Source organism: Eptesicus fuscus, chromosome 2, assembly GCF_027574615.1.
Source record: "Eptesicus fuscus isolate TK198812 chromosome 2, DD_ASM_mEF_20220401, whole genome shotgun sequence".
Lineage (NCBI taxonomy): Eukaryota > Metazoa > Chordata > Mammalia > Chiroptera > Vespertilionidae > Eptesicus > Eptesicus fuscus.
Window position 1 is genome coordinate 28,262,805 of NC_072474.1, and position 17,880 is coordinate 28,280,684.

The 17,880-nt window shown below is 45.3% G+C and overlaps 1 protein-coding gene across 1 annotated transcript in view; it reads right to left on the bottom strand.

The window, feature by feature from the left end:
- Positions 1–17,880, bottom strand: part of ASB13 (ankyrin repeat and SOCS box containing 13) — a 41,748-nt gene that overhangs the window by 9,781 nt on the left and 14,087 nt on the right. The window contains exons 2-4 of the mRNA XM_008155353.3: positions 10,662–10,849; positions 9,285–9,435; positions 5,826–5,960 (exon numbers count right to left, since the gene is read on the bottom strand). Of these exons, the coding sequence (XP_008153575.2) occupies positions 5,826–5,960; positions 9,285–9,435; positions 10,662–10,849 (474 nt within the window). The remainder of the gene's footprint in view (positions 1–5,825; positions 5,961–9,284; positions 9,436–10,661; positions 10,850–17,880) is intronic.

The window sequence follows — 17,880 nt, forward strand, 5'->3', positions numbered from 1 at the left end:
ATGGGTGGGTCTTGAAAACATGCCTGAGTAAAAAAAAACCAGGAAATATAACACAATAGCATTTATGTCAATTAAAAATACATGCTTCTCTCAATAATGTGTATCTCAGAAAATACATATAGATAGAATACATTAGAATGGTGGGATGGGAGACCAGAGGAAAGAAGCAAGGGAGAAGCATTGGGGGTGGGGGGGGGTCATCTGGGGAAGGACAGAGTGGCTTTGTGGGGATTAATGACCATCATGAACTGAGGGCAGAGAGAGAGAGAGGGGGAAACAGCTAATGCCAATCTGAGCATTAAAAATTCTCAACTTCATGCTTCAGAGAAATGGGTCAAAGTCTGCTCATTATCAAAATTCTGATTGCAAAGCAAAATGGGATTGCAGTGGGATGAGTAAAACCTTAGCCAGCAAAGACAAGGGGCTGTCAGCAGCTGAGCACACCGAGAACCTGACACAGTTCCTGGGCGGAGCAGGCACGCATAGCTCAGTGCTGGCTGAAACATTACCTGAGAAACGTGACAAGTCCTGTGCTGGGAAGGTACAAGCAAACTCTGCTCAATTAGCTCCTCTCAGTACCTCCAGCAGAGTTAAATATTTACTGCCAGTTGTCAGATTAAAAATTACCCACAGTAATAACTGGACTTTCTCCTTCCCCAGCCCTCCTCCTCTGCAAAAATCATCTGCAGCTCATCAACAAGGCTTCACTGCCCACAAATGATCAACAGCCTCCTATACACCCCTGAGGCACACATGGCCCCCTCACAGCTCTGCTCCTCAAGCAGGGCCAAACCCTTTCTGACAGCCAGTGTGAAGGTGCCCAAATGCTTATTTTTCTAGAGGGATGGTCAGAAAATAATTTTATTTTCCAAGGGGTCTGTGACCAGCCTCCCACAAAGAATCACTACCTTGAAAAGAATCCATATGGTGTCCCCTTCTCTCTACTTTTTTGTATGTGTGAGATTTCCCATCTATATTTATAAAAGGCTAATATGCTAAGTGTCCCTCCAACTGTCCGACCGGACACTATGATGCACACTGATCACCAGGAGGCAGACGCTAGATGCAGGAGATGCCATGACATGCACTGGCCATTTACAAAGAAATGGCACTGCGGACCTAGCACCAACAAAGCAACACTCAGCTTCCCCCAAGTGGGACACAGGCCCTGCCACCGCCCCGGAGCGACACCCCACCAAATCATAGCCAACACTGCCAAGACCCATAGCGCAAAATGCGGCCCACAGCCCAGCCCAGCCCAGAAACGGTGGCTGTGGGCACAAGATAATGACATCACATAGCAACACCCGGCTTCCTTCCCCTAGTGACTAGCCTCCTTGGAGTTTCTTCAGCCCAGAAACACAACTTGCTTTATAGCCAGGTGCAAACATTTTACACTTCAACCAAATGTCTGTGAAGCATTTTCCTGTGCCTCATCTCATTTGATCCTAACAGAAGTCCTGGAGTAGGTAGATAGGAGACTTTGTAGAATCTTATTTTCTTTTCATTAGCCAGAAAATGGAGATTTAGAAAGTTTAGAAACTTGACCCGACTGAAAAGAAGTAAGAAATGGTGGACCTTGAAAATGACTTCAGGTTTTCTCATTGTTCAGAATATAGTCAAACACTGCTACAGTTAAATATTTCACCTTTGTTCTCCCTGCATGATCTACAATAATCTGCTTCGTGTTAATATTTACTGCTGTGTTGCTGACAATTACCTGAGAGAGAAGTTGGGGTGCTTCACTGGGCTGGAAAAAGTTTAGCTAAATCAGAAAGCAGGTCTAATTAAGCAAGTTTACATATATACTAGAGGCCCAGCATGCGAAATCGCACAAGACCCAGAGTCCCGCCGCCGCAGCGGGACCAGAGTCCCTCCCACCACTGCTGTGGGACCCAGAGTTTCTCCCACCACCTCTGTGGGACCCAGAGTCCGGCCACTGCCATGGGACCCAGAGTACCGCTGCTGCCATGGGACCCATCAATGCATCTCCTGGTGACCGGTTGTTTGGTTGTTCTGGCGTTATGGTGTTACGGCCAATGGCTTTTTATAATCCTACCTAATAAAAGAGTAATATGCAAATTGACTGCACCTTCGCTACACCCAAGCCACACCCACCAGCCAATCAGGGTGAGTATGCAAATTAACCCAACCAAGATGGTGGTTAATTTGCATACGCTGAGGGAGGGAGGAGTTTAGACTGAAGAAAGCGGAAAGCAAGGCACTGTGCAGGTGGGGAGGGCGGCTTATGGGGCAGGTGGCTGCGGGGGTGGGCGGCGGGAGGGGTGGGCAGGGCATGGTGGGCAGTGTGCGCGGCAGCTGCGTGCGGGGCTATGGTGGCAGCAGTGGTGGTGGCGGCAGTGGCAGCAGCAGGCAGGGTGGACAGCAGCGGCTGAGGCGCATGTGGCCTTGGTGGCCTCGGCAACGGCAGCAGGCAGGACGGGGTGGCAGCAGTGACAGCGGTGGCGGTGGCAGCGGCGCTGGGTGGGGCGCACAGCAGAGGCTGAGGCGCGCGCAGCATTGGCAGCCTTGGAGGCAGTGGGGGCGGTGGGCGGGCTGGGTTGGCAGGGCCGCCACCTGCCCCGCCATCCCCGTGGAAGCCCTATACTTGCAGGTATCTTCCTTCAATGGGCTCCTAGTATAGATATAAAGTTCCTGCTGCGCCAATTGCACTCATGTGTTTTGATCTGTCATTGTTGATCGTGAATTTGGTTGACACTTCTATTATAGAGAAAGGGCAAATAGCGGTATTAAAATATTTCTTCTAATTACTTTCCTTTCAATGTGCATGAATTCGTGCACCAGGCCTCTAGTAGTTAAATAATAGTTTTGGTAAATAAGTAAAAGACTGCATGTGGTCTAAGAAGGATGTACAGGAGAGAATCTGAAATGAAAATAGCAAGGACTGAGTCTAGAGCTGACAGCACAGTGGTAGTCAACAACTGCAAGCCGTCCCAGGAAAATTCTGTTCATTCCTTACTCAAGTTCCCAGGTGTATGGAAACTCCCTTTAAAAGTTACCAAGTCCCCTGCTTCAGGCCATTATGGTCCTCTTCCCACTCCTTTCCAACTCCACCCCACTGAACTGCCACCCTGCAGTGTGGGGTGCAGTCCTGGGGTGGGAGTGAGCAGGATGACCTAACCTCCAGCTCCCTTTGGACCCTGATTGGGTTCATCCCTGTTCCCACCTAGACCCAATCAATTGGAATTTGCAGAGTCAAGCCAAAGGGACTGGAAAAGGTTTGGACACTGGACTCAACTCAGGTTGATGGAACATAAGGTGACATCTGGGAGAGTTTTCACTCCTCTGAGAAAGCTATCAGAAGCCTCATGAAGTGAAGCATTCATATATCAGCCCAATTCTGCTGTATCCATCCTATCCCACTGGGGACACCAGAAGTATGGTCAAGTGAACACTGAGGAAAGCAGAATCATAAAATTCAAAGAAAATAGATGACATGCTTGAACCCCTGGGTCAAACTGACCCTGAAACTGTCTCTAGTTTTGATTCTTTCAGTTACCCGAACCAAGAAATAAGGCCCCTCATCCAGATGGAGTTGGTCTCCTACTAGTTATAAAGGAGAAATCACCTCTCTAAAGTCCTAACTATTGCAGAGAGGATGTTGGATTAGAACTACTAATTTGATCCTTTCTCCTACAGCCACTACTTCAAATAGGTTTTAAATCCCTTGCTCTCTTTCTTCTCCTTCTGGTACAAAAGGAACTAAAAACATGAATGAAGGTGTACTGAGCACATATATACCAGGTACTCTGCTCATTATCAAAATCCTAATTGCAAAGCAAAATGGGATTGCAGAGGGTTGGTGCACCATCAAGCCTTTATTTTAAAAGCTGAGGATAGTTGCACTGTAAAATCTTTATTTTAAAATCTCAATAGTAATGATAGATAGATACCCTAGACTGATAGAAGTGGGATCCAACCATCTGATCAGTGACTTGGCTGGGAGACTTATGACTGTTTCTAATCTAAATATGTTATCATTGTATAAACAATAAAAACTGCCACCATGACCAGCCTTAAACAAAATGAATCTTTTTCACTGAAAAGACTTAAAAGTGACATCTTAAAGTTAATAAGAATCACTGGTTATGCGGTTTGGACCCTCTGACCTTTCCTCCCCAGAGATAACATCTATGCCTCAGTTGTATTTTAGCTCCAGGCTCAGAAGCAGCAAAACCAGATAAGTGACCCCACAGCTGACCTCAGGATCAGCTGCATTGGATAATGATTCCCTGCCCTAGCAATCGATCAATTAGTGGAGACCCTGAAAGGACACACCTGAAAAGCTGCTGAATATTTTATTCAGATCTTCCCCTGGGACATTCCCTAAAATCTCCACCTTTAAAACCCTTAGGACAGAGGACCCAACACATTCTCCCTCCTGGGAGCATGCCTGTGCCTTTCCCTTCCCTTCTCCTTCCCTTTCCCCCCAAGCACATTACCATTGCCTTCCTCACTCCCAAGCTCCTAGGGCCATTCCTTTGCCTCTATAACTTGTTTCCTCAGTCCATTTCTTCTATGAATTACTTCTTCTACCTCTGTGATTTTATAAATAAACTAGAGGCCTGGTGCACAAAATTCATGCACGGGTAGGGTCCCTAGGCCTGGCTGATGATCACAGCCTTCTGGCTGCCGGCCGGGGCCTCCCTTCCCCAGCTGCCGGCTGTCAGTCAGGGCCTTCCTTCATTCCGTGCTGCCCCTTGGTGGTCAGTGCACGTCATAGCAAGCAATCGAACTCCTGGTCTCCCAGTCAAACTCCCAAGGGGACAATTTGCATATTAGGCTTTTATATATATAGATGTTCTCTTATAGTTTGAGTCTTGGCTCTGAATTCTTTCCTGGTCACACCTCAAGTACTACTGAGGTTGCTAAACCCAGGTCTGGTCTGACCCCACTGGTCTAACACCTGGTACCCTTCCTGCCACCTACAACACTACCAGTTTTTTTTTGTTTTGTTTTTTTTTAAATATATTTTATTGATTTTTTTACAGAGAGGAAGGGAGAGGGATAGAGAGTTAGAAACATCGATCAGCTGCCTCCTGCACACCCCCTACTGGGGATGTGCCTGCAACCAAGGTACATGCCCCCGACCGGAATCGAACCTGGGACCCTTCAGTCCGCAGGCTGACGCTCTATTCACTGAGCCAAACCGGCTTCGGCAACACTACCAGTTTTGATGTAGCTTCTTCTGTACATCCTTAGTTACAGGACTTCTGTTCATCTAGTCTTCAGGGAGTTCTCAATGATGATGGGTTCCATAATTTGGTTGTGATTTTGAGGTGGTTGTTGGAGGAGGTGAGTACAGTGTTTACCTATTGTACCATGTTTACCAGAGTATCCTGAATATTTTTTGAACACCTGACAATAACCTGGATTCCCAAAGCTTCCAAACCCATTTTCCATTGGATCCCCATCTCTTTTTGGTTTAGACAGCAACCTGATTAGACAGGTCTTGTGGGTGATTCCCTGTAGCCACTAAAAAGAATTATTAGCATTTGTTGAGCATTATGATGCACCAGGTATTGAGGAAACAAATCATCCCAAGAAGCCCACAAAATAGGTTTTATATTTCCTGTTTTATAAATCTAGAACTGAGGCCAAAGTTCTCAGCTGGCCAATGAGAGAGCTAGTTTCAAACCTTAGCTGACTCCACCATTTATCTCTCAGCTGGCACACTGTGCACATAAACACAACAAACCTGCATGGAGCAGCTTAGGTAAACACCAACACACCTGCTTTGAGCAGTGCAGATATAAACAGTGATGCACCTGCATTGAACAGAGCAGGTAGAAACACCAACGCACCTGCATTGAGCAGCACTTTGACACAGTCCAGATGCTCCCGGGCACAAGCAACGTGCAGAGGGGTCCCAAAATGGCAATCGTGTGCTTCTAAATTGGCCCCAACATCAATTAGAAGCCTCACACATTCGGAACTTCCTTAAGAGAAATGGAAAACAATTAAAACTGTCAATGAATATATACCAGCGATTTTCAGCCTTTTCATCTCATGGCACACATAAACTAATAACTAAAATTCTAGGTCATAACAAAAAATAAATTATATTTTTTGCCAATCTGCCAAAAAATATGTATAATTTTGATTGATTTACAAAAGTATATAATAGTAATTACCTAGTTTTTGCTCCAAAATGACCTTTTTTAAAAAATCCTCACCCAAGGATATGTTTTTATTGTTGTGTTGGTTTTTTTTTTTTTTTTTTAAGAGAGAGGAAGGGAGAGACAGACAGACAGAAACATTGATGTGAGAAAGAAATATCAACCAACCACCTCCCATATGCGCTCTGACCAGGGATCAAACCCGCAACCTTTTTGATGTACAGGACAGCGCTCCAACCAACTGAGCCATTCGGCCAGGGCAAAGTGACTTTTTGAAAAAGCAGACGTCTGCACGTGTATATAAGGATTTCTGGTGCCAAGAATTAACCGATCAGACACAACCTTATTATGTGACATGACCAATAAAATGCAAGTCTATCCTATGACCTATATATTTCCATGACAGGGTATTCACTCCAGATGACTATTGTGCTGGCTGTTGTCATTTTTTTATTTGACTATCTAAGGGAAAAGAGGTCAGTACCCTTGACTAAATAGTCAGGTATTGCATGTTTTAAAAATTCTTGGGGCACACTGGTTGAATATCACTGATATATACATTAGAAATAATAAGCATGACAGAACTGATGGCTAGAACAGGTAAGTCCCATGCTTGCAGGGGCAGAGAGGAGAATCAGATTTACATCACAAGCTAAGAGCAGTTCATGACCCATGTGGCCATAGAGCAAGTGGATAGTTGTCCTTTCTCCTGAAGGCACAACAGTTCCCCAAACCTGCCTGGCAACAGCAGAAATGGAGTGCACAGCTGGCCCTGTTGCTGGGAAAACAGAAAGTTGGGAAATACCACTTCAGAACAGCCAGGAAAGACTCTCTTCACTGCTCCCCAGTTCCTCAGTGGGAGAGAAGATGCTCCCCCTTTGGGGCTGCCTCTCAAGCTGTTGACATAAAGTTGCTGGCATCCCCAGTCCAAGCCTCCTCGGTGAACTACCTAAACTTTCTTACCAGGGGTTCCCAGCTCACAGACACCTTTCCTGCCTCTTTCCTTGGCTCCTCTCCAGGTACCTTTAACATGGGTTAAGGTCAAGATTCATCATGTACAAGATATCATCCTCTCACATCTCTTGATCACATCTCCTGTTAGTAGCTACCGAGTTTCCACTTCTAGTCCTAAAATCTAGCCCCTCATCTACAGCTGTCTGCTGGCCATTTTTCTTTGGATGTCTTATCACTACCAGACCCTCTCTCACCCCTCCCTAGGGGCACATCCTCCTGGCCATTCTGTCTCAGCCATTGACCTCACTCCCTACTCAACCTTGAGTAGGTTATGACTGCATGCTTTCCTCTCCCTTATATCAAGCCCATTAATTCTTCTCTGTTTTCTAAATGAATCCATCCACTTGGACTCTAAGAGTTTTGCACTTGGATCACTGTGATGGCTCCCAACTCATCTCTTCACTTCCAGGATATCCCTTACCACCACCACTATTTCAGTCTATTGAAGGGTACCCCAAAATATGCCTTTGACATAAGGTTTATTTTGAGCTTATGACAATCGAGAAGAAACAAATAGAAGAAAAGCTCTCTGCCCTCCCCCAAATTGCCTAAAAGAAGGATATATATTTGTCCCCCTCCCCTCTCTACCAGGAAGGACAGAAGGTAATCAGCAGAGACAACTCTAATTGGAGTTGCTAAAACTAGCCCCATCTACCATTGGTTCTCCATTTATTTGCCTCCCCACAACTTGCCATCCTAGAAGCTCAAAGTCCTTTTCTTTTGTCTTGTCATTTTCCTAAAAATTTATTCTATATAATAAAAACCCAATATACAAATCAACCAAACGGTGGAAAGACCGGTCCCTATGATGTGCACTGACCAACAGGGGCAGATGCTCAACATAGGAGCTGCCCCCTGGTGGTCAGTATGCTCCCACAGGGGGAGCACCGCTCAGCCAGAAGCCGGGCTCACAGCTGGCAAGTGCAGCAGTGGTGCAGGGAGCCTCTCCCACCTCCACAGTAGCGCTAAGGACCCCTCAGGGGATGTCTGGGGAGGGGGCCTAAGCCGGCAGGCAGAAATCCCCCAAGGAGTCCCAGACTGAGAGGGCACAGGCCGGGCTGAGGGACAAACCCCCCACCCAATGCACAAATGTCGTGCACCGGGCCTCAAGTTGTTCTATATGAGCCCAAGCTCTAACCACACCTTTGCCTGACACCTTGCAGAGTTCTCCCATGCCTATCCACGATGCATTACTCACATTAGCAAACTTCTGTTTTCTCTTGTTAATCGGTTCCCTGTCACCTAATTGGTGGGGCCCAGCCAGTGAACCTAAGATAGGTAAAGGAAAAGTTTTTCCTCCCCTACACTGTATATGGATGGCCACTAAACTAACCTTTCAAAAATGCTGTTTTCCAGTCATTCAACATCTGCTCAGAAACCTTCAAGAGCTGCCTATAGCAATCCCCAGTGCCTGAGAATGATAAAAGGGGACCTAGCTATGGGAATTGGTTGTGAGGCAGCAGAGAACAGTGTCCCTGCATGAAGACACAGAGGAGGGCACACTGCACACCCCAATGAAGTACAACAAAGACAAACACTGTACTGGTCGATCAAAATATACTAGTAGGCTACAAGTTTGCAACCTTTGCTCAAGAGTGGAATCCAAAATCCTTAGTCTGTCATTTAAAAATTTTCCACCAGCTGGCCTTGCCCTAAATTTCCAGTCTTATCTGTTGTTGCTTGTCCATTGGGAGTTTCTAATAGGACTTGATGTCATTTTTCCTGTGCACAGCCTTCCTCTTATCCTCCCACCATCTGAAGTCCATCCATTCTTGGAGGGCAGTTGAAATCCCACCTGCTCCCTGAGCCTGCAGGACCAGCTTCCCCTCCTCTAAGAGTACCTGTCCTCAGAGACGTTGCCTGGGTCTCATCTCTTAACTAGATCAGGTGCTCACAAGGCAAAATGACAGCACAGACTGAGAGAAAGACTGCAGAGTAGACCCATCTCCAGTGTTAGTGTCTGAGAGGCACTGAGCATCTGCCCCTTAGTCCTGGGTGAGGCCTATATCTCCAGGAGGAAAGAAGAGCATTTCTTTGGTGGAACAACCAATAGCCAGATACCAGCAGCTCTCCTGGGCCAGCCAATGGCTCCCACTTCCTATCCACGTAGCTCCCTTCCACCTGACTTACCGCTCATGCAGGCCTCGTGCAGCGGAGAGGCTGTGTACAAGGGTGGGTTGACCTTGGCCCCATAGGAGAGCAATAGCTTCACACACTCGATGCTGCCAGAGGCACAAGCATCGCAGAGGGGGGTACTACCATCGATGTTCCGAGCATCCACCTTGTGGGGAGGGAGAAATAAGTGTTACAGGACGAAGGAGGAAATGCGCTTTCTCATCTTGATGCACATTCATCTGGGCAAAGACACTTCTTAGTTTTTCTAAGTAGTTCTTGGGTTTTCTAGTATGTGCTAAGGCCCCATGCCAGGCGGGGGAGGTGGTTATGGATCAAAGGAACTAGGGTTGGGACTGCCTACTAGCCTCCTAAGCCTGGGGCTCTTTTCTTTCTTGGGCAGAATCAACTCAGACTCACTCTTGCCACCACCCCAGCACCTAATACGCACAGAGCCAGCAAGGAGAGCTCCAGGTTCCAGCTGAAGCAGACAGGGCATAAAAAGGGGATTTAATTTCAGCCTCAGCTAGGAGTGCCTGAAACTGCTTAACATGCCTCCTCTAGTTGGAAAATCATAGGGCATGAAAAAGGCAGCTCCCAACGGGCATATTCTGCTTATTCAAATTCAGCTGCCATTTGTATATATGCTGAAGCTTATTCCACTTCCTCTTGATCTGCTTTCAATGCCAAGCTTTGAGAAAGAGTAAGCCGTGCACGATCTTCACTTCAGCCTCACTCTGAACCCCAACACCATCCAGCCCAATGGTGTCCGGCCCAGCTCACCCAGCCACTATGAAACATCCAGCAATTCCATCAGCCAGAAAGCACTGGAGGCTGAAATCAGTGTGACATGAGTACTTACAGCAGGGATAGCAGCAAATCAGATCAGAATCTTGTTTTTTTCCTTTTTACCAGGGAACAGTGTGCCAGCATCCCACTTAGTCATCCTGCTCTCTGAGCCCAAACAGCAGCTCTTGAGCCAACGCCCAGCCAGCCCTCCAGAGAGCCTGTGTCTGTGACGTGCATGGCCTGCCAGGTCCCCTTCCTAGAGCACAGCAGGGCACTCCCTCCACCATTTTGCTAAAACTGCCTTCTCTTCAGCCACCAGTGACCCCCTAACAGCCAAGCCTATGACCATACTTACTGGTCCTAGTGTGCAGTTGACACAGAAACCTCCTTTCCCCTCCGTGGGCTCCCACCACACCCCATTCTGGTTTCCTCCTTCCTTTCCCGCTCAGTCTTCTGCAGTGGTTGCTTTACTTCCAGTGCATTTGCAAATCACAGAATGCAAATCCCAAATCCCATATTTTCCTCCTTCTATACATCCCTTGAACTGGTCCCATCTATGCCCACAGCCACAGCCAGGCTCCACGGGTGTCCTAAAGGGCCACTCACCTGGGCCCCAGCAGCCAGCAGCAGCTGCACACACTGTGCCTGGCCCTGAAGACTGGCTGTGTGCAGGGGTGTGATGGAGTCCACTGTGACCTGGTTGACACAGGCGCCACTCTCGATCAGCTGCTGCAGCTCCAAGGCCTCACCACGATGGGCAGCCTCGTGCACAGGGGTGCGCTCTACCCAGAAACCTGGAAAGGAGACAGACCTAGTGCTGAGATCACACCACTTCTATCCAGGTGAGATGAACACAAGTACAAGTCCAGGGACCCTTGACGAAACCCAGACACTGTACACGATCATGTAATTGGTCTTTGGCGGCATATAAGGGCCTTGGTTCACCTCCTTGACCTATCTCCCACACTGCCTCACAAATTCCACTCCCCAGCCACACTCACAGCTCATTATTGGCCCTGCTTCATCACACTGAGTCTCCTTGCATATATTCTTCTATGCTTGAAATGCCCACCTTTGCCCCCCACCCCAATCATCCATCCTACAACCTCCCATTTAGACACCTACATACTTTACATGAACTCAGTTGAAGTATGTCCTTCTCTGGGAAACACTTCTCCCACAATACTCACACATATACACTCATTTACACTGGTCCCCCTTCTTGCTTGGAAGTGCCTTGAAAGTGGGGACCAGGTTTTAGTGACTCAATTTTAATGGATTCCTCAGGATTTTCCACACACAAAACCATGTCATCTGCAAATAGAGATAGCTTTGCTTCTTTCTTTCTAATCTGGATACTTTTATTTCTTCTTCTTGCCTAGTTGACCTGGCTTGAACTTCTAGCACAATATTGAACAGAAGCGATGAGAGCAAACATCCAAGCTTGGTTCCTGGTCTTTGAGTGAAAGCTTTGTCTTGCACAATTAAAGATGATGTTAGTGTGGATTTGTGTAGAGCACCTTTATCAGGTCGAGGATGTTCCCTTCTATTTTTAGTGAGAGGGTGTTGGATTTTATCAAATACGTTTTTTGCATCTATTGCAATAATTATGCAGGCTTTTTTCCTTAATTCCATCAAAATGGGGAAGTATGTTGATTTTCAAATGTTATACCAACCATGCATTCCTGGGATAAATCCCACTTGCTCATGGTGTATAATCTTTTTTATATGATGCTAGATTTGGTTTTCTAGTATTTTGTTGAGGATTTTTGTGTCTTTGTTCATAAGCATCCTTTTTCTTGTGATCAATGTATTTGTCTGGATTTGATATAAAGGCAATACTAGAATGAGTTGAGAAATATTCTCTCCTTTTCTAATTTTTGGAAGAATTTATGAAGAATCTGTCAATGTTGGGTCAAATTCACCTATGAAGACATCTGGGCCTGGGCTTTCCTGTGTTACGTTTTTTAATTACTACTTCAATCTCTTCATTTATTATAGATCTATTCATATTTTCTGTTTTTAAGTCAGTTTTGGTAGTTTGTAGGTTGTGCCTTTTTAAGAATCTCTCCACATCATCCATGTTATCTAACTTGTTGGCATACAATTTGTTATGGACTGAATTGTGTCCATCTGGTCTAATGAGTCATTTAGGATTGATGTTTCTTTGCTGATTTTTTGTTTAGAGGATTTGTCCAATGGTGATAGTGGGGTATTAAAGTATCCTACTATGAGTGTATTGCTGTCAATCTCTCCCATGATATTCTCCAGGAGTTTTTTTATGTATTTGGGTGCTCCTGTATTGGGTTCCTATATGTTTACCAGCATTATTTCTTCTTGTTGGATTGCTCCCTTTAGTATTATGAAGTGGCCTTCCTTATCTCTTGTTATGTCCTTCACTTTGAGATCTAATTTGTCAGATATAAGTATTGCTACCCCAGCTTTTTTTTCATTTCCATTCACCTGGAAATCCTTTTTCCATCCCTTCACCCTCAGTCTGTGTGCGTCTTTTTTTCTGAGGTGGGTTTCTTGTAGACAGCAGATATATGGGTCTTGTTTTCTTATCCAATCCGTTACCCTGTGTCTTTTGATTGGGGCATTTAATCCATTTACATTTAAAGTTATTATTGATAGGTATTATTTGTCACCATTCTTATTCTTTACCCCCGTGTTCCTTCTTCGCTTTCTATATTCTTTTTTACAGCAGACGCTTTAACATTTCTTGCATTGCTGGTTTAGTGGTGATAAATTCCCTTAGTCCTTTTTTGTCTGTTAAGCTCCTGAATTCACCTTCAATTTTGATTGATAGCCTTGCTGGGTACAGTATTCTTGGATTCAGACCCTGCCTTTGCATGACTTTGTATATTTCATTCAATTCCCTTCTGGCCTGATGAGTTTCTGTTGAGAAATCAGTTGCTAGTCTGATGGGGGTTCCTTTGTATGTAACTTTCTGTCTCTCTCTGGCCGCTTTTAAGATTCTTACTTTGTTGTTGGTGTTTGCCAATTTAATTACAATGTGCCTTGGCGTCGGTCTTTTGGGGTTCATTCTGCTTGGGACTCTGTGAGCTTCTTGGATTTGTGTGGGTTTTTTTCTTCCCTGTATTTTTCTGTCATTATTTCTTCAAACAGGTTTTCTATTCCTTGCTCAGTTTCCTCTCCTTCTGGAACCCCTATTATGCGGATATTGTTTTGTTTCGTGTTGTCCCAGTGTTCCCTTAGGCTCTCCTCCTGCTTTTTAATTTTTTTTTTCTAGGAGCTGCTCTAATTGGGTATTTTTTCCCACCTTGTCTTCTAGCTCACTGATGCGGTCCTCTGCTTCTTCTAGTCTACTCTTGATGCTTTCTATTGAGTTCTTTACATCAGCGATGTCATTTCTCATTTCTTCTTGGTTCTTCTTCATTTCCTCTTGGTTCTTACTCATATTGTCAAATTTGTCTTCCATTCTTTTCAGCCACCTTATGACCATTTCTCTGAATTCTTTTTCTGACATGTTGTTAGCCTCTATTTCGTTTATTTCCTTTTCTGATTATGCCTGCTTTTCTTTCATATGCGGGCTGTTTCTTTGTCTCCCCATGATCTCTCTTCTCTGGATGTCTGGTTATGTAGTTCTCTCTCTCCTTATCCCAGGCGAAATCTGACCTTTCCGTGGTGGAGTGTAGACCTCTTCTGAAACCGAGTATTTGCGCCAATTGGTGACTGGTGTTCTGGGGCTCGCAGCTGTTCGGTGGTCTCTGCAGTTGCAACTTTTCAAGCTTCTGATAAGATCCACTTTCTTCTTCAAGATGGCGCGGTTTCCGCGTCGGAGCCGGTCGCTCTGAGAGGGAATTCAGCTGCAGTGGAGGCTGCCCCATCAGGGGAACCCCATCCAGCAGTCCCCCACCCTCTCCTGGAGTTTAGCTGTCCTTTAACTCGCCAGCAAATACTCCCCGTGCGACCCTCAGCTGTTCCTTCTTTCTGCTCCGGGACAAGGCTCGGGACCCGTCTGTCTATTCCACCACCATTTTTTTCCTCTGCATCTGATTAGTTTTGATGTGTTGTGTTTTCATTTTCAATCATCTCAAACTATAATTATGTATTTTTGCATTCTAATCTCATAAAATACATGTTCAACTAGCATGTTAATAAATTAACAAAGGCACTACTCCTATCCCTCTTTTTTATGCAATAGCTTGCCTCTTCTCATCTCTCCCTAACCAACACCTGCCTTCAGCTCTAGAGAATGAGGTACACAGAATACAGCACTCTGACCTTCCCATACCTTTAACCAGTAGTGCTCACACTTAAGCACCAGCATCGCCTAGAAGACTAAGCCCACCCCAGAGTTTTTGAGTTAGTAGGTCTCAGGTGGGGCCTGAGAACCTAAATTTCTAACAAGCTCCCAGATGATGCCAATGCAGCTGGTTTGCTGACTACACTTTGAGAACCACTGCTTTAAACAATACTTTTCCCTCTGAATAGAACCCCTCTGCTCCCCAGCTCTGCCTCTTTAATTCATTTCTCCCCCACCCCTCCACCCCTACCTCTCCCCACTCATTCTAGATAACCTACTTGCACCTTTCTTGACTGAAACCTAATGCTTATTTTTTTCCAGGAGGCCTTGCCCACCCTGTAGCCTCTGTCCACTCTGGGTTAGCAGCCCCTCATTTGAGCCCCCTCAATAAATACTGTTGATCTGTAGTATTTTACCCCCCTTAATTATACCTATCTATTTTGCCCTTTAGCCAGAAAGCCTATGTAACCCCATGAAATGAGGACTTAATAATACGAGATGGGAGAAACCAAGAAAGAGTTGAAATATGGAGGAATATTTAATTCCCACAAAAATATATAAGCCAAGCTTATGGGACTTTCTACTTACCATGTCAAGAAAGGACCCCAGCATGTTTCCCAATAGTAATTAACAGTCACCTTCAGGCCTGTCTTGGGAGGTAACGAAAAGTGGCTATGGATCACTTTAAAGATAATCTAAGGGGAGCAATGTTCCAACGGCCGAATGAGCAATTACAACCCTAAAAAGAGGATAGCAGGGTGAGGCCCTGGGTCTTGCAGCAGAAAAGGAGGTGCTGCTCAGGAAGGCTGGGTGCTGGGGAGGCCTGTGGCTAAGCAGTGGGAAGCCTGGCATGGCTCACACATGCATCCATCCAGCAGCTACCTAGAGAGATGTGGCAACTTCCACTGTAGGGTACAAAGATGAATAAGATGTGACAAAAAGCAGTTTCCTGTCATGGGCAAGGGAGATGTACAAATAATTCAAAGCATGATGACTGCAACACTGGAGAAACATTTCAAGTTATAGGAAGTTAGAAGCAAGACCGCCCAAGCATCCAGGGCCAGTCAGGAAAGCAACACGGAGGAGAAGGGCTGCAGTGAGTCTGTGACAAGCATCACTTGTTGGCTTTGCATTCACAGCATCTGGCACAGAATATAGCTCAAAAAAGATGTTTATATCCACCCGCTTGTTGAATGAACTGAATGAATGAATGAATGAATGAATGGAGAGAATTACTAAAAGAAACTATAAAGTCTGGACATAAAATTTTTTTTTTTAAAAGTCGAATTTTCTTTCTTTATGATCAATCTATAGAGGAAATGCAACTTACTGGTAACCAGCAGCAGTGATGGAGGGCAGTGATCAGAAGCAGGAGGTGTGATAACAAAGCAGAGAAAAGAAACTTGTGCACATCAAAGGGCACGATCAACAGATTGAAAGGCAACCTACAGAATGGAAGAAAATATTTTCAAATTATATATCTGAATGGGTTAATATCCAGAATATATAAAGAATGCCTGTAACTCAACAACATAAATAATCTAATTTTAAAATTGGCAAAAACTTACATAGATATTTTTCCAAAGAAGATATACAATGACCAACAAGTGTATGAAAAGATGTTCAACATCACTAATCATCAGAGAAATGTAAATCAAAACCACAATGAGATATCACCTCACATCCATTAAGATGTTCACTATTTAAACAAAAAAAACACCAGAAAATAAATGTTGATGAGGACGTAGAGAAATTGGAACCCGTGTGCATTGTTGGTGGGAATATAAGATGGTACAGCCACTATGGAAAAGAGTATTCTGGTTCCTCAGAAAAGTAAAGATTTTACCATATGATCCAGGAATACCACTTCTAGATATATATCCAAATGAACCAAAAGCAGGATGTTGAAGAGATATCTGCACCCCCATGTTCACTGCAGAATTATTCACAATAGCCAAGAAGTGGAAGCAACCCAAGTGTACATGGATAGACAAACGGATAAAGAAATGTGGATTATCCATACAATGGAATACTACTCAGCCTTAAAAAGGAGGAAAATTCTGACACATGCTACTTGAGAACATTATGCTAAGTGAAATTTAAAAAGTCACAAAAAGCCTGGCCTGTCTGGCTTGGTGGTTGAGCATTGACCCATGAACCAGGAGGTCACGGGTTCAATTCCTGGTCAAGGCATATGCCCGGGATGTGGATTCAATCCCCAGTGGGGGTTGTGCAGGAGATGGCTGATCAATGATGTTTCTCTCCCACCAATGTTTCTATCCCTCTCCCTTCTTCAATAAAAACATATTAAAAAATAAAAAATTTTTAAAGTCACAAAAAGCCTGGCCGGCATAGCTCAGTGGTTGAGCGTCGACCTACGAACCAGGAGATCAGGGTTCAATTCCCCATCAGGGCATATGCCCGGGTTGTAGGCTCAATCCCCGGGGGGGGGGGGGGGGGAGGAGAGGGGGTGCAGGAGGCAGCCGATCAATGGTTCTCTCTCATCATTGATGTTTCTATCTCTCTCTCCATCTTCTTCCCTCTCTGAAATAAATATTATAAAATTAAATTAAATTAAAAAATTCATAAGAAGGCAAATACTTATATGATTCCCCTTATAAGCATCATTGAATTCATACAGACAGAAAGTAGAATGGTGGTTGCCAGGGGGAGGGGTGTATGGCTGTTTCACAGGTGCAGAGTTTCACTGTCGCAAGAAGAAAAAGTTCTGGATATCGGTTGCTCAACGATGTGCACATAGTTAACACTACTAAACTGTACACTTAAAATATAGCATCTTAACAATTCCTGTGTGGTTTTTTAAACCACAATTAAAACTTTAAAAATTCTATTTTTTTTTTTTAAATAACAAAAAGATGGTGGAGTCCCTGAGGATGGGGAGTTCGTCACCTGCAGCTGGTACCAACCACAGGCTGTCATCAACAGGGGACAGTTATGGGGGGAGGGGAGAAGGGGGAGAATGTGACTTCAACAGCCCCTAGGAAGGGCTGAGAAGCAAGGGGAGGGGAGAACCACCTGCACATAAAGAACGCGGGGCTGCATGGTGCCCCACGGAGCAGTGTGACTGCGCGCTGGCCCTCCCTCCATAGAAAGCTCAGATTTCCCCCATGAAAAGGTAAAAAGATGCTTCTGCTTGCCTTCAGTGGGGAGAGCACGGGAAAACACTACATATTAGTCAGCCCACTGCCAGGCCTGACCTCAGGCTTTGTTTCCAGCCCTATGCCTGAACCCCAGTTGTGACATGATGCCCCATTCCCCTGGGAGAGGGGCCACCTAGAAACCTGAGAACTCCTGTTCTGGCAAGTTCCCTCAGGGATGAGCATTCCCCTAAATCCCAGCCCTGCCACTTAATTGGTTTCCTAGCTTCCCTCTTCCCATCACCATCCCTCAGTCCCATCACACTCCCCTCCAGTCTTCCCATACCTCCCCGTGCCCCCTCCCCTCGCTCCCTCCCTAATGCAGCTAAATCATAAGTGGATCATATAGTGCCTGCTCAGAACCCTTCAATTGCCCCTTCTTTCAGGATAAAATCCA